Source organism: Oncorhynchus mykiss, chromosome 1, assembly GCF_013265735.2.
Source record: "Oncorhynchus mykiss isolate Arlee chromosome 1, USDA_OmykA_1.1, whole genome shotgun sequence".
Lineage (NCBI taxonomy): Eukaryota > Metazoa > Chordata > Actinopteri > Salmoniformes > Salmonidae > Oncorhynchus > Oncorhynchus mykiss.
Window position 1 is genome coordinate 34,044,861 of NC_048565.1, and position 23,505 is coordinate 34,068,365.

The window sequence follows — 23,505 nt, forward strand, 5'->3', positions numbered from 1 at the left end:
TCTGTTTGTTAACTTGGCTTTCGAAGACCTTCGAAAGGCAGGGTAGGATAGATATAGGTCTGTAGCAGTTTGGGTCTAGAGTATCTCCTTATTTGAAGAGAGGGATGATCGCGACAGCTTTCTTATCTTTGGGAATCTCAGACGATACGAAAGAGAAACAGGCTAGTAATAGGGGTTGCAACAATTTCAGCAGGTAATTTTAGACAGAGAGGGTCCAGATTGTCTAGCCCGGCTGATAAATCTCTACCCCATGGGAAGATTTGCAGAATTGCAGGAAATTAGCTTTAAAACTGCAAAAATTACTCTCTGCCCCATGGCAAAATGAGTAGATTAGCATGAAATGTGTTATAAAATTACTACATTTTCTCTCCGTCCAATGGCAAAATGTGTAAAATTGCACAGATCACTTAGAGACAATCTAGTAAACAGCAACTAAACACACACATGTGACTGCGAAGAGAGAGAGAGAAAGAGCATGAGAGAGAGAGAGAGAGAGAGAGAAAGAAAGAAAGAGATTCATCTGTGTGGGAATCTTGGTGGGAATGCAGACTGGATCAATAAAACAAACATCATGCAACCAACCCAAATGTAATAAGACACACATACACCTGATGCCAGGCTCCCCTCCCACTGCCCCCAGGCGTGTGCCAGGAGGTGTTGCTATCACTGTAATACAGTTTGATCCACCACAGATTCACCCTGTTCCTGATAATGTGGCAATTAACCACTGATAACGAGACCCCTAACACCCCTAAACCCTTCCCAGAAACCCCAACCTCAACCCCCCACCCTCCCAGACCCTACATTTATATGTCTTTGGTTACAGTATGGTATCCGATGGTATCCCACCTAAATGAGCGATTGCTATGGTAACATCCATTCCAACCCCATTGAAGTCCAGCATTGTGGAGATGATGCACAGAGACAGAGAGAGTTGGAAAAATAGAGAGAGAGAAAGAGAGAGAGAAGGAGAGAAATAGATCAATATAAAAATAGAACCATAGAGATAAGTAAAAAGCTATATTGAAAAAGACAAACGTAGGGGAAGTAAAAGGTATATTGGCAGTATGATTTGGAAGAGAGGAGGAGCAGGTGACAAACCTCACCATTCATTAAACAACAGTGCTCTCTGGTGGAGAGGAACACTGTTACAGTGGGCGTAAAGTACCTACATTTATCAGCAAAGATATTTTCTTTCTCATCAAATGTACAACTGTTGGATCACAGTGGAGGCTTTGTTTGTTTGTACGCCACACCGAGTCACTTGTTAATCCACCTTTAATACATTTTTTTCCCAGGTTTTAAAACAGGCTGTTTCACAAGGTTTCATATGCAGACAGCTGGTGTAAATTACTTCCTGTTATTTTATTAAATCACTTCGGACAACTTTGGTGATGCACATTGCCCTTTACCCTATGTCAGTCTGAAGATAGTGGCTCAGAAGATTACTCTGTTTCCATGCACCACACAGCGTAAAAGCACCCATAAAGATCACAGAGAGAGGAAAGAGGCATAGCAACAACCTACCAAGCAAATGTAGCTCATCTAGCTACCAAATTCCCATAAGGCGGAAGTCAAATACTGTGCCTGCCCTGGCTTGCCCTCCCTACATTCTGCCCTTTAAGCAGTCAAACAAAGAAGCTACAGCCTACAGCAGCATTCTCAAACCGAGCAACCCATCTCAGTGGTAAGCATTACAGACTGTTTTTGTTTCTTGCTACAAGAAAATAGAAAGTTATTGAAAGAGAAGAGTAGAGCAGAGATGAGGAAAAGGGGAGATTAAAGGAGTAGCATATTTAATGTCTATTCAATTATTGATCCTGTTTGCGAACTGTGTAATCTAGCCAGCTAAATTCATAAAAAATACACTGTTTGCAGAAAGGACCACCTCATTCATTTAAATTCTACTAATCTTTGTCACTGCTATGGCTTGTACATGTGCCAGCTAGGTATACATGCTAGCAAAGTTGCTAACAAGTTAAAGTAGTCCAGTTGACTATAGTTGGCAAATGCGTAACAGTCGAAAGTGATACACTTCCTGGATAGCCAACACATGTTACAGAAATCAGCCACTTAAATTTGGTAGTGTGTGTAGTAGCTATTTGACAGCATTGTGTATGATTGATACTCTCTCTCTTCCTCTCTGTATGGGTGGAGGTGTGTGTGTGTGTGTGTTCACAGGGCTGATCTAGGTCAGAGGACAGTAGTATTTGTCTTCCCGTGAGAAGGGAATTACAACCTCTAAAATGAGTCTCTCTGCAGAGAGAGAGGAGGGGGACAGTTTTTCGAAAAATATTCTCTCAGGCGAGAAAGAGGAGCAGGAGAGACCAGTGTCTCCTGTACCCAGCTGTGTGTCCATGAAGAGTGACATGTCAATCGATCCTCCGTATAACTTCAGTAAAGAACCATTGTCCAGTGAACAGTGGTAATAAGACTTAGTTTTACCACACACCTACATAATCCTGATACGGATATCTGAGCGCCGTCAAAAACAATTTCTTCCCTAGTCAGACTAACAATAATTTCCATGGTTTTTGTCAGGGTCCATCAGGAGAGACCAGCATCTCCTGTAACCAGCTGTGTGTCTATGAAGAGTGACCAGTCTATGGGACCACCAATCAACTTTTCCAGTGAACAGGGGTAATGAGACTTATCGTTTTAACCACAAATATACGGTGCATTTGGAAAGTATTCAGACCCCTTGACTTTTTCCACATTTTGTTACATTACAGCCTTATTTCTAAAATTAATTCAATTATTTTCACCCCCCTCATCAATCTACACACAACACCCCATAATGACAAAGCAAAAAAGTTTATTCATTTTTGCAAATGTATAACAAAAACACTGAAATATTACATTTACATAAGTATTCAGACCCTTTACTCAGTACTTTGTTGAAGCACCTTTGGCAGCGATTACAGCCACAAGTCTTCTTGGGAATGATGCTACAAGGTTGGCACACCTGTATTTGGGGAGTTTCTCCCATTCTTCTCTGCAGATCCTCTCAAGCTCTGTCAGGTTTTTTGTTTCTTTTATTTAACCTTTATTTAACTAGGCAAGTCAGTCAAAAACAAATTCTGATTTACAATGACTGCTTAACCTGGCCAAACCCTAACGACGCTGGGCCAATTGTGCGTTGCCCTATGGAACTCCCAATCACGGCCAGCAGTGATACAGCCTGGAATCAAACCAGGGTCTGTAGTGATGCCTCTAGCGCTGAGATGCAGTGCCTTAGACCGATGTGCCACTTGGGAGTCCAGGTTGGATGGGGAGCGTAGTTGCACAGCTATGTTCAGGTCTCTCCAGAGCTGTTAGATCAGGTTCAAGTCCGGGCTCTGGCTGGGCCATGCAAGGACATTCAGACACTTGTCCCAATGCCGCTCCTGCGTTGTCTTGGCTGTGTGCTTAGGGTCGTTGTCCTGTTGGAATGTGAACCTTTGCCAGAGTCGGAGGTCCTGAGCGCTCTGGAACAGGTTTTCATCAAGGATCTCTCTGTACTTTGCTCTGTTCATCTTTTCCTCAATCCTGCCACCACCATGCCTCACCGTTGGGATGGTGCTAGGTTTCCTCCAGACGTGACGCCTGGCATTCAGGCCAAAGAGTTCAGTCTTGGTTTCATCAGACCAGAGAATCTTGTTTCTCATGGTCTGAGAGTACTTTAGGTGCCTTTTGGCAAACTCCAAGTGGGCTGTCATGTGCCTTTAACTGAGGAGTGGCTTCCGTCTGGCCACTCTACCATAATGGTCTGATTGGTGGTGTGCTGCAGAGATGGTTGTCCTTCTGGAAGGTTCTCCCATTTCCACAGAATAACCCCGATTGCTCAGTTTGGCTGGGTGGGCAGTTCTAGGAAGAGTCTTAGTAGTTCCAAAGTTCTTCCATTTAAGAATGATTGCCATACAGATATCTGAGCACCCTCACCCTTCCCCATTCAGACTAAAACTAATCTCCATGGTTTTTGACAGGGTCCATCAGGAGAGACCAGTGTCTCCTGTAACCAGCTGTGTGTCTATGAAGAGTGACCAGTCTATGGGACCACCAATCAACTTTTCCAGTGAACAAGGGTTATAAGAATTATTGTTTTAACCACACACATATAGTACCAGTAAAACATTTGGACACACCTACACATTCAAGGGTTTTTCTTTATTTTTACTATTTTTGTAGAATAATAGTGAAGACATCAAAACTATGAAATAACACATATGTAATCACGTAGTAACAAAAAGTGTTCAACAAATCAAAATATATTTTAGACTTTAGATTCTTAAAAAGTAGCCACCCATTGCCTTGATGACAGCTTTGCACACTCTTGGCATTCTCTCAACCAGCTTAATGAGGAATGTTTTTCCAACAGTCTTGAAGGAGTTCCCACATATGCTGAGCACTTGTTGGTTGCTTTTCCTTAACTCTGCGATCCAACTTATCCCAAACCATCTCAACTGGGTTGAGGTCGGGTGATTGTGGAGGCCAGGTCATCTGATGCAGCACTCCATCTCTCCTCTCCACAACCTGGAGTTGTGTTTTGGGTCTTTGTAATGTTGAAAAATCTAATCAAATCAAATGCATTTATATAGCCCTTCTTACATCAGCTGATATATCAAAGTGCTGTACAGAAACCCAGCCCAAAACCCCAAACAGCAAGCAATGCAGGTGTAGAAGCACAGTGGCTAGGAAAAACTCCCTAGAAAGGCCAAAACGTAGGAAGAAACATAGAAAGGAACCAGGCTATGAGGGGTGGCCAGTCCTCTTCTGGGTGTGCCATGTGGAGATTATAACAGAACATGGCCAAGATGTTCAAATGTTCATAAATGACCAGCATGGTCAAATAGTAGTAATCACAGTGAACAGGTCAGGGTTCCATAGCCGCAGGCAGAACAGTTGAAATTGGAGCAGCAGAACGGCCAGATGGACTGGGGACAACAAGGAGTCATCATGCCAGGTAGTCCTGAGGCATGGTCCTAGGGCACAGGTCCTCCGAGAGAGATAAAGAAAGAAAGAGAGAAATAATTAGAGCGAGCATACTTAAATTCACACAGGACACCGGATAAGACAGGAGAAATACTCCAGATATAACAGACTGACCCTAGCCCCCCCACACATAAACTACTGCAGCATAAATACTGGAGGCTGAGACAGGAGGGGTCAGGAAAGTGTGCCTTAAATTCTAAAGAAATCACAGACAGTGTCACCAGCAAAGCACCCCCACATCATCACACTTCCTCCATGCTTCATGGTGGGCACCACACATTGCTGGTGTTTCTTGGCCCAAGCAAGTCACTTCTTGTTATTGTTGTCCTTTAGTAGTGGTTTCTTTGCAGAAATTCCACCATGAACGCCTGATTCATGCACTCTCCTCTGAACAGTTGATTTTGAGATGTGTTTGTTACTTGAACTCTGTGAAGCATTTATTTGGGCTGCAATCTTAGGTGCAGTTAACTCTAATGAACTTGTCCTCTGCAGCAGAAGTAACTCTGGGTCTTCCTTTCCTGTGGCGGTCCTCATGAGAGCCAGTTTCATCATAGCGCTTTATGGTTTTTGCGACTAAACTTTTGAAGTTCTTGAACTTTTCAGGATTGACTGACATTCATGTCTTAAAGTAATGACGGACTGTCGTTTATCTTTGCTTATTTGAGCTGTTCTTGTCATAATATGGACTTGGTCTTTTACCAAATAGGGCTATCTTCAATATGCCACCCCTACCTTGTCACAACAACTGATTGGCTCAAATGCATTAAACTTCAGGGTTGGTGGGTCCCCTGTGAGACGTTTGAACTAACTTAGGCTAATGCGATCAGCATGAGGTTGTAAGTAACAAGAACATTTCCCAGGACATAGACATATCTGATAACGGCAGAAAGCTTAAATTCTTGTTAATCTAACTGCACTGTCCAATTAACAGTAGCTATGACAGTGAAAGAATACCATGCTATTGTTTGAGGAGAGTGCACAATTTTGAACATGAAAAGTTATTTATAAACTAATTAAGCACATTTGGGCAGTCTTGATACAACATTTTGAACAGAAATGCAATTGTTCATTGGATCAGTCTAAGACTTTCACATACACTGTTGCCGTCTAGTGGCCAAATTTTAAATTGCACCTGGGCTGGAATAATACATTATGGCCTTTCTCTTGCATTTCAAGAGATGATGCTAACAGAACGGTTGGTTTTTTCTTCGTATTATCTTTTACCAGATCTAATGTGTTATATTCACCTACATTCCTTCACATTTCTACAAACTTCAAAGTGTTTCCTTTCAAATCGTACCAAAAAAATGCATATCCTTGCTTCAGGGCCTTAGCTACAGGCCGTTAGATTTGGGTGTCATTTTAGGTTAAAAAAATTTTTTAAAGGGGCCTATCCTTTTAAGAAGTAAATAAATTCCGCAAATTAACTTTTAATAAGGCACACCTGTTAATTGAAATGTATTCCAGGTGACTGACTACCTCATGAACCTGGTTGAGAGAATGCCAAGAGTGTGCAAAGCTGTCAAGGCAAAGGGTCATTACTTTGAAAAATCTCAAATATAAAATATATTTCGATTTGTTTAACACTGTTTTTTTTACTACATGATTCCATATGTGTTATTTCATAGTTTTGAGGTCTTCAGTATTATTCTACAATGTAGAAAATAGTAAAAATAAAGAAAAACCCTGGAACGAGTACTCTTGGTGTGTCAAAACTTTTGACTGGTACTGTACATTATAATTACTCCTCAACAACAATTTTGACTATTTCTTCCTTAGCCAAACTAAATATAATTTCCTTGTTTTTTGTCAGGATCCAACAAGAGAGACCAGTGTCTCCTGTACCCAGCTGTTTGTCTATGAAGAGTGACAAGTCTATGGACCTGCCAAAGAGGTTCAGTAATGAACCACTTATGTCAAATAAAATGTTATTACAATATTTAGAGTTCATGGTTTCTTTAAAACAAAACTCAAACACGCACCCAGGACTTCTTGTTCTTTGTAAAGATGTAAAAGTTTGTTTTGACAGGGTCCCTCCACTCCCTCAGCAGAGACAGGACTGTCCTCCTTCCTGCACTGTGTCCATGGAGCCATATGAAGGAGCGAATGTCTTTCCCGTAGATCAGAAAATGTGAGTGTCTGCTGTTTCTACGACTTCATATCACTTGGAGACCACATTGTCTCAGGTCTTCATAACTGTTGATTCAGTTTCCATTTGTTCCTCATTTGATACAAAATGTTTAAACATTTTATGTAATTTTCCCAGGCACCAAAATGTCAGTGCTGAGGCAGAAATCCAAGAGAAGCTCAAATCAACTCTGAAGAAGAGATTTCAGTGTGTTTTTGAGGGACTAGCACAGCAAGGAAACCCTACACTTCTCAATGACATCTACACAGAGATTTTCATCACTGAAGGTGGAAGTGGAAAGGTCAATAATGACCATGAGATAAGACAGATTGAGGCAGCATCCAAGAGACCAGCAACACAAGATACACCAATCAAATGTAATGACATCTTTAAACCCTTACCTGGACAAGACAGGCGTATAAAAGCTGCGTTGACAAAGGGAGTCGCTGGCATTGGAAAGACCATTTCTGTGCAGAAGTTTATTCTGGACTGGGCCGAAGGAAAAGCCAATAAGGATATTCAGTTCATATTTCCACTTCCTTTTCGTGAGCTGAATTTGATGAGGACGAAGAGATGCAGTTTGATGGAACTTTTACAATATTTTTTCATGGAAATGAAAGAATCCAAAATGATTAACTATGATGAGTGCAAAGTCCTGTTTGTATTTGATGGTCTGGATGAGTGTCGACTCCCTCTTGACTTCCAGAACAATAAGACCTGTTTTGATGTCTCAGAGTCAACCTCAGTTGATGTGCTGCTGACAAACCTTATTAAAGGGAATCTGTTACCCTCTGCGCTTCTCTGGACAACCTCCCGACCTGCAGCAGCCAATCAGATCCCTCCTGAGTGTGTTGACCAGGTGACAGAGGTACGAGGGTTCAATGACCCACAGAAGGAGGAGTACTTCAGGAAGAGATTCAGTGATGAGAACCTGGCCAGCAGAATCATCTCACACATTAAATCCTCAAAGAGTCTCTACATCATGTGCCACATACCAGTTTTCTGTTGGGTTTCAGCCACTGTTCTAGAGAGAATGTTGGGTGAAGCAGAGAGTGGAGAGATCCCGAAGACTCTGACTCAAATGTGCACACACTTCCTGATCTTTCAGACCAAACAGAGTAGTAAAAAGTATCTTGGAGAAGATTACATTGATCACCACTGGAATACAGTAATGATAATGAAACTGGGGAAACTGGCTTATCAACAGCTGGAAAAAGGTAATCTGATCTTCTACGAGGAAGACCTAAGAGAATGTGGCATTGATGTCACAGAAGCATCCGTGTACTCAGGAGTGTGCACACAGATCTTTAGAGAGGAGAAAGGGCTGTGCCAGGAGAAGTTATTCTGCTTTGTACATCTAAGCATTCAGGAGTTTTTAGCTGCTCTGTATGTGTTTCTCACATTCAAAAACAGCAATGTAAATCTTCTCTCTCAAGGTGTAAATATTAAGACAATGTCAGGAGAAACACCTGCATTGTTTCTACACAAAAGTGCAGTGGACAAGGCCTTACAAAGTATGAATGGACACCTGGACCTGTTCCTCCGTTTCCTTCTGGGCCTATCACTGGAGTCCAATCAAACTCTCTTACAAGGCTTACTGTCACAGACAGAAAGCAAGTCCCAAAGCAGTGAGGAAACAGCCAAGTACATAAAGATGAAGATCAAGAAGAATCCCTCTCCAGAGAGGTGCATCAACCTGTTCCACTGTCTGAATGAACTGAATGACATTTCTCTAGTGGAGGAGATCCAAAGCTATCTGAGCTCAGGAAGTCTCTCAAAAGCTGAACTGTCACCTGCACAGTGGTCTGCTCTGGTCTTTGTTTTGCTGACTTCAGTGGAGAAGCAGGATGTTTTCGAACTGAGAAAGTATTTCAGATCAGAGGAGGGTCTTCTTAGGCTGCTACCAGTGGTCAAAGCCACCAGAACAGCAATGTGAGTATTTATGGACACATTTTCATAATTTCCTCATGGTCTTTGTAGTCTTTACCCTGTTTGTGGACCAAATGTGTTTTATTATTTATTCCAGCCTGAAAGATTGTAACTTGACTGAAAGATGCTGTAAGTCTTTAGCTTCAGCTCTCAGATCGAACTCTTCTTCACTGAGAGAGCTGGACCTGAGTGACAATAAACTGCAGGATTCAGGAGTGAAGCTGCTCTCTGATGGATTGAAGAATCCAGGTTGTAAATTGAAGACACTGAGGTAAGGGCATCTCTCAGAGTGGGAATATATAATTACTTTAGTTTTTGGAAATGTGAAATAATTCAACTATTTTAAATGTCCAGTTGTGTATAGAGCGGAGTATTTTCCCCATTGCAGGCTGAAGAGCTGTGGTACCACAAAGATTGGCTGTGCTTCTCTGGCTTCAGCTCTAAGGTCAAACTCCTCCCACCTGAGAGAGCTGGATCTGAGCAGGAATATCCTTGGAGACTCTGGGCTAAAGCTGCTCTCTACTGTACTGGAGGATCCACACTGTAAACTGGACATACTGAGGTTAGTTTCATACAGATGTCGGATCCTAATTCGAGCCAGTTTGCTACAGCAGGAAAAGAATCCTGCAGCAACAGGAAATTTGAATTATTATGTGGATTATAATTCATGGACATTTTTTTTATGGGAAAATTGAAATTATATACTTCTGAAGCTTTTTAAAAACTCAAATATATTACAAGTTTTACATTTCCTGCATTGAGGAAAGTTATCCTGTAATAAGGTGATCAAATGAAGTTGGCTGTCTTCTTGGAAAGAAGATTGGGTCATTCATCTGTCATTCACTAAGCAATACGTGGATCTCTAATAGCTGTTTACATGAGGATAGTTATAATCTAACTCTTAAGTCGCTCTGGATAAGATTGTCTGCTAACTGGCTAAAATGTAAATGTAATACTCTCTCCCTCTGTAGCCTTTCTGGTTGTGGAGTCACAGAGGAGGGTTGTACTTCTCTGGCTTCAGCTCTGAGGTCAAACCCCTCACACCTGAGAGAACTCGACCTGAACAACAACCAACCAGGAGACTCAGGAGTGAAGCTGCTCTCTGCTGTCCTGGAAAATCCACAGTGTAAATTGCAAAAACTGAAGTGAGTACTAGAGCATCTCAAGAACGGTCTGTAATTTCAGGATTTAGGTCAAATGATTATGTGATTTGTGATCTGATTTTGTTGAGGATATCTGGGCATGGGCATTTAATTCTGAGATCAGAAACCTAAGGGAGAATGAGGAAGTACAGCTCTCCAGTTGCTCTTAGAAACTCGAAGTTACTTCTCAATGAGTAATGAAGTGTACTACAATGCCGATGACAGTAGGACATTCAATTATGTTGAATCCCTCTGCAGGCTGTATAACTCTAAAACCACAGAGGAAGGATGTTATTATCTGGCTTCAGCTCTGATGACAAACCCCTCACACCTGAGAGAGCTTGACCTAGGTGGAAATAAGTTAAGAGACTCAGGAATTAACCATCTCTCTGCTGCACTGAAGGAACCACAATGTCAACTGGAAACACTGAGGTGATGTGTAATTAAAATACATGTTCTTTGTTTATTTCATTAATGTTCACAAAGGATAAAGGGAAACTAAATTGGGTAGTTATGTTTGAACATAAATAATGTCATCATGTCCTATGAAAATGCATATTATACAAACAAACCACTCTGTCTGCAGGATGGTAGGCTGTGGAGTCACAGAGGAGAGCTGTGCTTCTCTGGCTTCAGCTCTGAGGTCAAACCCCTCACATCTGAGAGAGCTGGACCTGACCAACAACCAACCAGGAGACTCAGGTGTGAAGATGCTCTCTGCTGTCCTGGAGGAGCCACTCTGTAAACTGGAAAGACTTTCGTAAGTATTACAGCATATTCCATAATGTCAGAATAGGGGCGCTAGAACTGATCCACCTGGAGGCTTGCAGGCAGTGTGCAGGCAGCTTGCTGATGGACATTAACATTGTGACTGAGCAATCTATAAATATTACCTTCATATTTATTCCCAGGCTGAAATGCTGTAACCTCACTGAGAAATGCTGTGGGTCTCTGGCCTCAGCTCTCAGCTCAAACTCCTCTAGTCTGAGAGAGCTGCACCTGAGTCACAATAACCTACAGGATTCAGGAGTGAAGCTGCTCTCTGCTGGACTGGGGAATACACACTGTAAAGTGGAAAAACTGGGGTAAGGCCATCTTTCTTGGAGACCATGAAGTTGCATGAAAACAAATGATAAACTAAATGTAGTAATCAAAAATGGCATGTTTATACCTTTTTTAAGTTGTTGCCACCCATCAGGCAAATAATGTGCTGTTCAGGAAAGCAATCAGAAATTGTTTTTCAGTGTGTCCAGAACTGACAGAATGACAGGTGTTTCTCTCTCTGCAGGCTGTTATATTGTTGGGTCACATGGGAAGGCTGTGCCTCTTTGGCTTCAGCTCTGAGGTCAAACCCCTCACACCTGAAAGAGCTAGATCTACAAATGAATAAACCAGGAGACTCAGGGGAGAAGATGCTCTCTGATGTCTTGGAGGATCCACTCTGTAAACTGGAGAAACTTACTGTATAATGTACTCTGTACAACGTTTTTGTCTGATAAAACTATTATGGTACATTTCCACCTTTTTTAATGCATTTTCATACATTTCAAGAAGAGTTTTCTGTGAAGAAACCTTTTCTGTCTGCAGACATTTTCACTGCATGCATGGGGAAATGTCACACAAACATTGTTATAACAAGAAACAAGGATGTTTGTTGCATCCTTGTGAATGCTGGGTTGTTAGCTAATAATTCAGAGACAGCGGGAAGATATAGTTTAAAAAATATACACTACCATTCAAAAGTTTGGGGTCACTTAGAAATGTCCTAACCGGAATAGAAAGAGTGGGAGGCCCCGGTGCACAACTGAGCAAGAGGACAAGTACATTAGTGTCTAGTTTAAGAAACAGACGCCTCACAAGTCCTCAACTGGCAGCTTCACTAAATAGTACCCGCAAAACACCAGTCTCAACGTCAACAGTGAAGAGGCAACTCCGGGATGCTGGCCTTCTAGGCAGAGTTCCTCTGTCCAGTGTCTGTGTTCTTTTGCCCATATTAATATTTTATTTTAATTGGCCAGTCTGAGACATTCAACTCTGGTTTTGTTGGTTGCTTTTCCTTCACTCTGCAGTCCAACTCATCCCAAAACATCTCAATTGGGTTGAGGTTGGGTGATTGTGGAGAACAGGTCATCTGATGCAGCACCCCATTGCTCTCCTTGGTCAAATAGCCCTTACACCGCCTGGAGGTGAGTTTTGGGGTCATTGTTCTGTTAAAAACAAATGATAGTCCCTCTAAGCTCAAACCAGATGGGATGGCATATAGCTGGAGAATGCTGTGATAGCCATGCTGGTTAAGTATACCTTGAATTCTTAATAAATTAACCAACACTGTCACCAGCAAAGCACCTCCACACCATCACACCTCCTCATCCATGCTTCATGGTGGGAACCACACATGCGGAGATTATCCGTTCAGCTACTCTGCGTCTCACAAAGACAGTGGTTGGAACCAAAAATCTCACATTTGGATTCATCAGACCAAAGGACAGATTTCCACCAGTCTAATGTTGTTACGCCATGACCTTAGAGATCCTTTTTATGTCTCTATTTGGTTTGGTCAGGGTGTGATTTGGGGTGGGTATTCTATGTTCAATTATTTGTATTTCTATGTTTTGGCCGGGTAGGGTTCTCAATCAGGGACTGCTGTCTATCGTTGTCTCCAATTGAGAACCATACTTAGGTAACCCTTTTCCCACCTGTCTTTGTGGGAAGTTGACTTTTGTTTATGGCACATAGCGTCACGGTTGTTTTCTCGTTTGTTGGCTTCATTTGTTATAATAAAAGAAAATGTACGCACACCACGCTACACCATGGTCCACTTCCTTCAACAGCCGTGACAAATGTCAATTTCTTGTGTTTCTTGGCCCAAGCAAGTCTCTTCTTCTTATTGGTGTCTTTTTGTAGTGGTTTCTTTGCAGCAATTTGACCAAGAAGGCCTGATTCAGGCAGTCTCCTCTAAACAGTTGATGTTGATGTGTCTGTTACTTGAACTCTGTGAAGCATTTATGTGGGCTGCAATCGGAGGTGAAGTTAACTCTAATGAACTTATCCTCTACAGCAGAAATAACTCTGGGTCTTCCGTTCCTGTGGCGGTCCTCATGAGAGCCAATTTCATCATAGAGCAAGATTGTTTTTCCGACTGCACAAAGTTCTTGACACTTTCAGGATCGACTGACTTTCATGTCTTAAAGTGATGATGGACTAATGTCTCTTTGCTTATTTGAGCTGTTCTTGCCATAATATGGACTTGGTGTTTTACCAAATAGGGCTATCTTCTGTATACCACCACTACCTTGTCACAACTGAACTGATTGGCTCAAACGCATTAAGGAAAGAAATTCCACAAATTAACTTAACAAGGCACACCTGTTAATTGAAATGCATTCCAGGTGACTATCTGCAAAGCTGACATTAAGGCAAATGGTATCTACTTTGAAGAATCTCAAATATAAAATATTTAGATTTGTTTAACACTTATTTGGTTACTACATGTTTCCATATGTGTTATGTCATAGTATCGATGTCTTCACTATGATTCTACAATGTAGAAAATAATACAAATTAAGAAAAACCCTTGAATGAGTGGATGTGTACAAACTTTTACTGGTACTATATATAGAGAGAGAGAGTGTACAAAACATTAATAAGACCTTCCTACTATTGAGTTGCACACCAGCCTTTCGCCCTCCAGAACAGCCTTAATTTGTCCGGGCATGGACTACAAGGTGCCGAAAGTCTTCCACAGGGATGCTGGCCCATGTTGACTCCGATGCTTCCAACAGTTGTGTCATGTTGGGTGGTGGACCATTCTTGATACACATGGGAAACTGTTAAGCATGAAAAACCCAACAGCGTTGCAGTTCTTGACACAAACCGGTGCACCTGGCACATACTACCCCTACCCCGCTTTTGTCTTGCTTATTCACCCTCTGAATGGCACTTATACATAGACACAATCCTTATTTAACCTGTCTCCCCTTCATCTACACTGATTGAAGTGGATTTAAGTGATATCATTAAGGGATCATAGCTTTCACCTGGATTCATCTGGTCAGTCTGTCATGGAAAGAGCAGACGTCCATAATGTTTTGTACACTCAGTGTATATATCGGACACTGAAATTGCTTGTTCTGAATGTTAAAAAAAAAATCTCTCTCTCACACACTGCTGTGCTCTCTATCTTGGATCGATCGATAACTGCGGTAGGGTTGGACCTTTTCTTCTAGTGACTCCATTCAATGCCAAATGTACTGCACAGAGTTTTACCTTTTGTAGCCAAATACAAACATTGAGATGCTTTAATTCAGCTCAGTTTTTTATGCCATATCAATAAGCTAAAATTCAGCTGTTTGTGGTGTTTGTTGCTGTTTCTGGTGTTTGTTGCTGTTTCTGTTGCAGGAGATTACAGTTTCGGCCACTGAGTGACTGAACGTTCCCAGCCAGACACGACTCTTACTTCATCCAGAACACAAAGAGGACCTCCAAAACAACAGGGGAGGGGGGAGCACACACAATGGGGTACAAGAAGTAGCATTTTCCTCTTATTTGTTTTTAAAGTTTTTTTTTGTGTGTCTTATTTACAGTACCGATTTTAGCATGTCAATCTTGGTGGGGCGAAAAGAAAAGTGGAATACATGCCAGCAAAGCCACTACACAACACTAAACAATACAGTAATTGCACTATAACGGTGCCCACAAACTGTTAGGGCCTACATAAAGCTGTCCCAACTGCAGTCCCGACATCTTACCACTACTCCAGCTGGCTATCAGCGGAACCTTGTCTGGCAGTGAAACAGTTAATTCAGCTTCATTTACTGCCTTTAAAAAAACATAGCTGATATGACTGATTTGCTTAAACAAATGTGGTTTCTAATGACAACTGAGATGTACAAACTATGGCATAAGGGGACGACATGCTGTCACACCCTGACCTTAGTTATCTTTGTTTTCTTATTTGGTTAGGTCAGGGTGACAAGGGTGGTGTGTTTAGTTGTTGTATTGTCTAGGGGTTTTGTATGTCTAGGGGTTTATATGTCTATGGTTGCCTAGATTGGTTCTCAATCAGAGGCAGCTGTTTATCGTTGTCTCTGATTGGGAACCATATTTAGGTAGCCATATTCCTTGGTTTATCTGTGGGTTATTGTCTATGTATTAGTTGCCTGTGTCAGCACCAGTGTTTATAGTGGCACGTTAGTTTGTGTAAGTGGTTCTTTAATAAAGAGGAATGTATGCTGCGCCTTGGTCTCCTTGTGACACATGCAGATAAGAGGCAATCCGTAATTTCGATTAAGATATTAATGAGAGCGCTAGGACGGACGTAACTTTAGAGGCAAAATGAAGAGGAGCAAATAGACCAAATTATTAGGGTGAGACACATGGCCTACTAACATTTTACTACACAACATACACTTAGTATTACTTTCTTAGCTACAGTATACATATTTCCCTGGCATATTACAATTTATGCAGCAGCATACAATACATTTTTGGACTCACATTGTTCATGCTGTGCTCACTTGAACAGGAAGGTGGTGCCGCGGGCCTCCCGAGTTAACAGTTGTTTTGAGCGCAGCACAAATCATGCTTAATTGACAGCATGGCCAATGTTGAATGTTTATCATTTTAAACTTGGAAGTGAGACCCTTAATCCCCGATATGGGACCACCACACAGCCACTGTCACTGATTCGTTCCACTCATTGTTGAATTTGAGATTTCCAACTTGTTGTGTAATGTTTATGTCCAATGGTCGATGAGTACCGATACGTTTTACCTATAATTTATCTTTATTTCTCTTCATATGACAAGGATTAAAAGGGATTTGCCAGTATATTGTCGACTTGATTCATGTGATGATTGCTAATTAAGATTGTGAAAGTATGATGTTGACATGATCAGTCCAATCAAAGCTACTGCACATATAACACGATTTTATCTGTGGCCAATGACCTTGAGCCTTCTTGGATGTGCACTTCTACAGCAGTAGCCAAAGGACAAACATTTTCACTGGCTGCTGCGGTCCAAACACTTAGACTCACCCTCGTCCACTTTCCATTGCCTTATGCCCTTGGGGGAATCCCCGTTGCCATCTTGGTGGGCGGTCCAAATGATTAGCCAAGCAAGGGAAGTTTGCAACGCAAGCCCCTCAGCCCTCGTTTTTAGTCGGCTTTGCGAGTGTACAATTATGTTCACTCCTGGCCCCGAAACTCCCCATAATTCAATTTGCGACGATTGTACATCCGCTAACAAAAGTCTGCGAACACTTAAAAACAACCTTAATGGCGAAGTCAACATACAAGTGTAAGTAAAAACGAATGCAAATAAGTTAGAAATTGTGCAACTAATGCACATGACGGCACAAACACGTCTCGTAAAAAGTAAATATGTTTTTGTTTGGTTATCTTTTGGAAATTGTAAAAATAAAACATTTTCCATTTTGGCAGGCTAACGTCAGTTAGCTAATTAATTTCCTTGCTATCATACAGTAGGCGTATATTAATTATTATGTATTTGATATTAGTAGACATGCACTCATAATTGACTGTAGCGCATATAAAGTACCCACAAGCTACCGGTGGCTGAAAATACAATCATCTCGGGATGAATTTCCGGCCAAGGGTGGTTCATTTAAAAATCATTCTTTCCACCCTCACCCCTTGCCCTGCAAGTATATACTCGTCAGACATCATGATACGTCATCAGAAGTGTCTACTTATTTCGAGGGCTGAGGGGATAGGGTGTCTTTTAAGTGTTTGAACCGCAACAAAGTATCCTTACACTTTGCAGTTACGTAAAGTCACCATGAGTGACAGAACACTGAGCCAATCACGGCGCAACGCTCCATATTTTCTGCTGGCTTTCCCCACCATCACAGAAAGCACTGAGCTAGGCTGAAACAGCTGCATTTTGGAGCTGCCTTACTCAAGAAAACAAAATATACCATGTTTGTATGAGGCTTTATTAACTTAATGTATATTATTTTTTACATTGTTTGCAAACTGATATACGACACGTATTAATGCCAAAATAACATGCAAAACAGGCATGCCCCATTTTTGCTATAAATATGGGGTTCAAACCTTGAATGAGGGGTCACCACTGCTTGTTTATGGTGTTGAAATAAATATGTCTTCCTATACATGTTGTGCTTGATTACCGTATTCTAGTACTAATATTTCCTGATTAACCTGGAATTGAGAAGCCTGGCATTGCTTACATCTCTATCCTACAGTATATATTTTTATTATGGTGACCTCTGAAATGGGCTTCTTTAATTTCTGAACATCCCCACTCAGTCAAAATGTCAGTGATTGATGATGAGATGGGTATGCAGTTTGAGAGGGGATGCACTAATGTAGGACTTACTATTAAACTTGGTTGTGTGGTGCAGTTTAAAAAAAAAATTAACGTTTGTGTTGTGAAAATAAATACATAATACCTATAAATGTTGTGTTTGATAATTCATCGCTCACTGCCTGAAGTGCTGCTGATTTGCATGAATGGGGAAGGTGACGCTCATTGTGGAACGCGTTTGGGTCTTTGCGTGTCAAAATATACACTTCAAATAACACTATTTGACGCGTTAAATTAGCTTTTACTTTGACACGTAAAATAACACTTATATTATAGAATGTTGTGTTCTGAATTTGTACGTACAAGGCAAGCGCCACCACTACTATCAGTAGAACTGTCAAAGTTGTACAAAATGTCTGCAAATAAGCAAACGTAATAAGGCATTATTTGTTCGACCGCAACTTCTGGGGTACCAAGCACCAATACAATCAGCCTGAAAACAATGACCACTAGAAACTGCAGTCATTTTCATTATTCTTAGGAATGATTTAGGAATCCTTGTGAGTAAGTATTGCCACTTGTTCGACTATTGAAATTGAAGTAGATAGCCAGCTACTTAACCCTGTTGCCCAAAGCTAACCTTATAAGGTGATTTCACACAGTCACAGTCCCGCGATAAGATCTACAATGCTAATATTTGCGTAAACTCTTCACAGTTGTGTTCTGTCGGTGTCACTGAGTAGACTGGTACTTCATTCCATTGTTTCACATTCCAACCTTGTTTAACATTATCTAATCTAAATATGGCATGATTCCAGCCAATTGTAACCTTCAGCATCACTTTCAAAGAGGTACCTTTATTTTGAAGGCAAACCGCAAATTCCACTATTATGCCTAATCCATATTGTGGCTAGCGTCACAACCCATAACCAGGTCCGGTCGAGCGTCATTAGCCACGTGAAGCAAACCCCAGTCAGCCTAGTGTAGACATTCATATTGCACTGTACAGCTTTACCTAAGGATTGGGGATCAATGAAATGGGCTATCAGTCTACTCAAAACCCAATATATATTTTTTCCCAATATCCTCTGAGTTATTAGACTCCAAAACATCAACCCAGTATTGTTTTTCCTTTGGAATAGTGTTCAATACACATAGGTTGACAAAAAATGTGTCTCAATTCACAGTTGTTTCAGAGTCCCGCAATTAGAGCTTCGACGCTAATGTTCTCTGCGTGTCACTGAGTAGACTGATACCCCATGTCATTGATCCACAATCCATAGGTAAGGCTGTACAGTGAAATAAGTATGCCCCCTATGCAATTCTAAAGTATAATACTCCAGTGTGATTTCAAACAGATTTTTGTCAAATTAGCAAATTATTGTCGTTTGTTTATTTTCTATAACATTCTAACCTCGTTTAGCATGATCTATTCAATTATGGCATAATTCTACTATTTGTATTCATTTGCATCACTGTCAATGACATACGTTTATTTTGAAGGCTAACCACAAAATACACTATTGTAGCTATTTCTTATTGTGACTAGCGACCACCATTAAATAAATAAGAACTATCTTATAAATTAGGGTTATTTTAGATGATGACACCTAGCTATATAGTTATCTAGCTAACTATATAGCTACTGAAACAGATGTCGTTTTCTATGTTTTGGGGAAGAACATTGTTTGCATCCATGAACTAGCTAGCTTTCTTTTAAATGACCAGCACCGTAGGAGCGCGAAACAACTTTACCAGTGTCATAGCATACGTATTGATGAATTGTTGTGACATGAAATGTGAATGTGTAATCAATGTACAATATCTACGTAAAAAACAACCTTTTAAAAAATGTATGAAGGCGTTAAATTATTATGTGACGTGCAGTCATATTCGTGTCCTGATTGATTGGTCAACAATCTTATTTGACATGTCAAATAGTGTTATTTGACGTGTATCGTTTTTGACAGCAAAGACCCAAACCGCGTTCCATTGCTCATAGCTTGAGGACGTGGCGGTTATTGACCAATCACAAGGCCGAAGCTGTCCTGAAGTGGACCAATGGACAAGAGGCATGGCACAAACGCATATGTAACGCTGTTGGCTGGTTGAGTTTTTAGGACCGGAAACGATGGGTGTGTATCCGGAGTAGCTAGATATTCAAAATCGAAAGACTTTTCAGAAAGACCGGTGGTGAGTAAAGTATCTATTTCAGGCTTACGTAAATGCACAGTTCATCTATGTTTTTTCCCCCTGTTTAGTTATTGTAACATTAACGTTACACACACACTGAAGTAGGCAGTGCAAATGACATCTCGCATTTAGTACAACAACTGATGTCTGGTTAGCTTGCAAACTGCACCGGTACCAAGGGTGTATTCATTACGCCGATTCTGTTGCAAAACGCTTCTTAAACGGAAACAAACGGAACGAAACGTGGAGTGACGTACCTGAATTTGTTCCATAGAAATTCTCGTTTTACTCTGTTAGGTTCTTAAACGGTTTCCGTAATGAATACGTCCTAGCACTCACAAATTAGCTAGCTACCCTGTTTATTTTAGCCAAAAACGGTGAACCCACAGATGAGTAGGGGAAACCCCGAATTAGTTAAACTCAGGAAAGTCATGACGAATTCCTGTCAACTAAACGCACTGTCACAAACGATATTGTTGTGTAGTAAACCAAGTTAGTTAACTCTGCTCTCGCTCCTGTGTGTATGTGTGTCAGATTATGGAGCTGCGGCCGTTGGTCATGTGCTTTGCGCTGTGCGTGGTCTATGCCTTTAGTAAACCCACCATCGAGAAAAAGGACCGCGTCCACCATGACGTCCCGCTTAGCAACCGCGACCATGAAGATGCAGAGAACTTTGATTACGACCACGAGGCGTTTCTAGGACAGGACGAGGCCAAGACCTTCGATCAGCTCACACCAGAGGAGAGCAAGGAGAGACTTGGGTAACACACTCTAGCAGCTACATTTGTATAGAAGTGAGAAATGGATTTGTATAGAAAAGATGGTTTAACAAGCCATCTCTCTCTCCCTACAGTATGTTGGTAGAGCATATAGATGAGGACAAGGATGGGTATGTGTCAGTAGAGGAGATGAAAAAGTGGATCAAACACAGTCAGAAGAGGTGGATCTATGACGATGTGGACCGCCAGTGGAAAGGTCATGACCATAATGGAGATGGACTTGTGTCCTGGGAGGAGTACAAGAATGCTACATATGGATACATACTGGGTATGGGGGACACTCTGAAAGGAGTATAAGAATGTAATCTATGACACCTGACCAGTGCCCTTTTTATTGGAAGGTCTGATTTTTCTAATTGGTGTGTGTGTGACCTTTTAGATGATCCAGACCCAGAGGATGGCTTCAGCTACAGACAGATGATTTCACGTGATGAGAGGAGATTCAAAATGTCTGACCTGGATGCTGACCTGAAGGCCAATAAAGAGGAGTTTACAGCTTTCCTCCATCCTGAGGAGTACGACCATATGAAGGATATAGTTGTACTGGTAGGTCATAGACAATAAATAAAACATTTAAGTTGTTTGAAGGTAGCCCGGCAGTAACATCTTTGTGCCATTACCCTCCTGTAGGAGACCATGGAGGACATTGATAAGAACGGAGACGGCTTTATAGACCTGGAGGAGTACATAGGTAAGTTATAACATCTGGAGAAGTACATGGGTTATTTAATGCCTGCTATAATTAATACATGGCATTATTACACCTGGAGGAGGACATAGGTGCGATTTATAGCATCAGCAGAGCCCGAGTGGGTGAGAACAGAGAGCGGTTCATTAACATTTCTCTCTCTCCCTTCCTTTCCCTTCTCTCCCATCCTCAAGGTGACATGTATAACCAAGAGGGGGATCCGTCAGAGCCAGAGTGGGTGAGGACAGAGAGAGAACAGTTTACTGAGTTCAGAGACACAAACAAAGATGGCCGCATGGACAAGGAGGAGACCAAAGACTGGATCCTGCCTTCAGACTATGACCACGCAGAGGCAGAAGCCAAACACTTGGTCTACGAGTCAGATAATGACAAGGTACACACACATGTTGATGTTTGAGCTAGTTGCCTGCATTGTGTGTGTGCGTGCATTTAAGCAAATACTGAAAAACGTATTTATTTATTCTCCCTTTGTAGGATGGCAGACTGACTAAGGCAGAGATCGTTGAGAAGTATGACCTCTTCGTTGGTAGCCAGGCTACTGACTTTGGAGAAGCCTTGGCAAGACACGATGAATTCTAACCCTTCCACTTCCCATGCTGGGTTGGGCTCAATTCCAATTCAACTCAGTCATGGAATTTAAAATCCCAATTTAAAAGTAGCGCACTATATGGAGTGACATTTGAGATGGAGTTTTTCACTCTGATGCCAAGGACAATTTATTTGATTTCCTGGCCTATTATACACACTAGTGAATGCATTACTTTGTACTAAGTAGTACACAAACAGGACACCTTGTTCCAGCTCTGCCTCCACCACCCTCTCGGACAATGGAAAGGATATTTCCTTTGGCTTGTCTTTTTGTTTGCAGAGCAACTTTGTTATATAAAAAAAAAAGATTTATAGAAGACAGTAGTAAGTGTTTGTTCAAACAAGGTTACAAAAACAATATCGTGCATGCAATTATGTGCCGAACTGCGTGTTGGGTTCAATTCAGTGTTCAATTTAGGAAGTGAAATAAAATGTAATCGGAAACTAACTGAATTGATTTAAGCCCTGTTGTGTATAGGGGCGGCAGGGTAGCCTAATGGTTAGGCTACGCGTTGGACTAGTAACCGGAAGGTTACAAGTTCAAATCCCCGAGCTGGCAAGGTACAAATCTGTCGTTCTGCCCCTGAACAGGCAGTTAACCCACTGTTCCTAGGCCGTCATTGAAAATAAGAATTTGTTCTTAACTGACTTGCCTAGTTAAATAAAGGTAAAATAAAAATAGCTGTGTGTGTATTCTGCTATGCACTGGACTATGAAGGGGAGCTATAACACGGGGGCCACTCTATGGGCTACCACCACAAACTGCTCTTTGAGTTGATATGCAGACCAGCAATGTGGACAATCGTAATCCAAGGAGTGTGCCTGAAAATCTTCATGCATCTGCCAATAGCGGTCCTGTGTGCAGGTTTTAGTCCCTTGGTGATGCTTAATTAGGGATCAGTGTTTCTCAACTTTAGTCCGAGAACCTCCTACATTTCTGATCTAGTCCCTGTATTAGCACAACATATTCATAGCCCTGTGCAGTACAGGGCTGGAACATCCTGTTTTATTTTGGAATCTGCTGAATTCTATGCTGTGCCACACTACACAAACATACTACACTAAGTTTGGAGGATTATTAAAGTCAGATTTCCCCTCAGGCTTCTTTAGTTATCGTTGTCATAAATGTATAATGCCCCTCACTGTATGACCATCTATAACCACTGTTATTGGTCTGGTTCAACTTCACTTAAACCCTCTGTTATAAGGGCTATTTAACACTGCCATAACAATGTCATAAACAGTCATGACTGTTGGTGTAAAATCAGTTGTGATAAATTGACACAGTATGATTGTTTGTGACATGTTATGTAGCCCTTATGACAGAGGGTTCTAGTAAAGTGTTTGCGTTGTCTTATATAATGTATATGATATAGCTGTTTTTTTACACACAATGCAGTGCCATGCCTGTCACTGGTGACTGCCCTGTACATACATTGTCACCTGTTTGTTGACAGTGTGTGTGCTGTTACCAATCATATGAAGAAGTGTTTTTCTGATTAAAAGGATTTTGTGGAGTACCGATGTGTGGGGTTGCTTTAATAGAAATATAATGAACCATTGGGTGCTATGTATTATATAGGGTGAAAAGTTTTAGACCAATCTAAATAAAATATCTGTTTCCACATATTTTAGAACCAACGGATCAACCAAGACGTTATATTAAATTATTATTCAGTTTCTTCTAAAAATGAAACTGGAATAGAATGCTGTGGGTGTATCTAAATGAATGACCCTCTAATAGTGCCTCCAATCACAGAGTACATTTAAGCAA

General features: G+C 41.2%; 2 protein-coding genes across 7 annotated transcripts; both read left to right on the forward strand.

Annotated features, from left to right (window-relative positions):
• Positions 1 to 1,386: 1,386 nt before the first annotated feature.
• On the forward strand, positions 1,387 to 12,968 carry LOC110521655 (NACHT, LRR and PYD domains-containing protein 12). 5 transcript variants are annotated; one of them, XM_036976231.1, is made up of 14 exons: positions 1,387 to 1,689; positions 2,158 to 2,425; positions 2,542 to 2,640; positions 3,966 to 4,064; positions 6,785 to 6,865; positions 7,001 to 7,102; positions 7,238 to 9,031; positions 9,126 to 9,299; positions 9,417 to 9,590; positions 10,000 to 10,173; positions 10,429 to 10,602; positions 10,757 to 10,930; positions 11,082 to 11,255; positions 11,459 to 12,968. In XM_036976231.1, the coding sequence occupies exons 2-14, from the start codon at positions 2,247 to 2,249 to the stop codon at positions 11,637 to 11,639; spliced, it is 3,579 nt and encodes a 1,192-aa protein (XP_036832126.1). In that variant the 5' UTR covers positions 1,387 to 1,689; positions 2,158 to 2,246; the 3' UTR covers positions 11,640 to 12,968. The 5 variants fall into 5 exon arrangements, with proteins under 5 accessions (XP_036832126.1, XP_036832133.1, XP_036832114.1 ...); XM_036976219.1 differs by adding an exon at positions 2,086 to 2,091 and having other exon boundaries at positions 1,391 to 1,689; positions 6,785 to 7,102; XM_036976213.1 differs by having other exon boundaries at positions 1,391 to 1,689; positions 6,785 to 7,102.
• Positions 12,969 to 19,510: 6,542 nt separating this feature from the next.
• On the forward strand, positions 19,511 to 23,251 carry calub (calumenin b). Of its 2 annotated transcripts, XM_021599564.2 has the most exons (7): positions 19,511 to 19,655; positions 20,190 to 20,416; positions 20,509 to 20,702; positions 20,814 to 20,980; positions 21,065 to 21,125; positions 21,317 to 21,516; positions 21,618 to 21,722. In XM_021599564.2, the coding sequence occupies exons 2-7, from the start codon at positions 20,193 to 20,195 to the stop codon at positions 21,720 to 21,722; spliced, it is 951 nt and encodes a 316-aa protein (XP_021455239.2). In that variant the 5' UTR covers positions 19,511 to 19,655; positions 20,190 to 20,192. The 2 variants fall into 2 exon arrangements, with proteins under 2 accessions (XP_021455239.2, XP_036832328.1); XM_036976433.1 differs by lacking the exon at positions 19,511 to 19,655 and having other exon boundaries at positions 20,193 to 20,416; positions 21,618 to 23,251.
• The last annotated feature ends 254 nt before the right edge of the window (positions 23,252 to 23,505 follow it).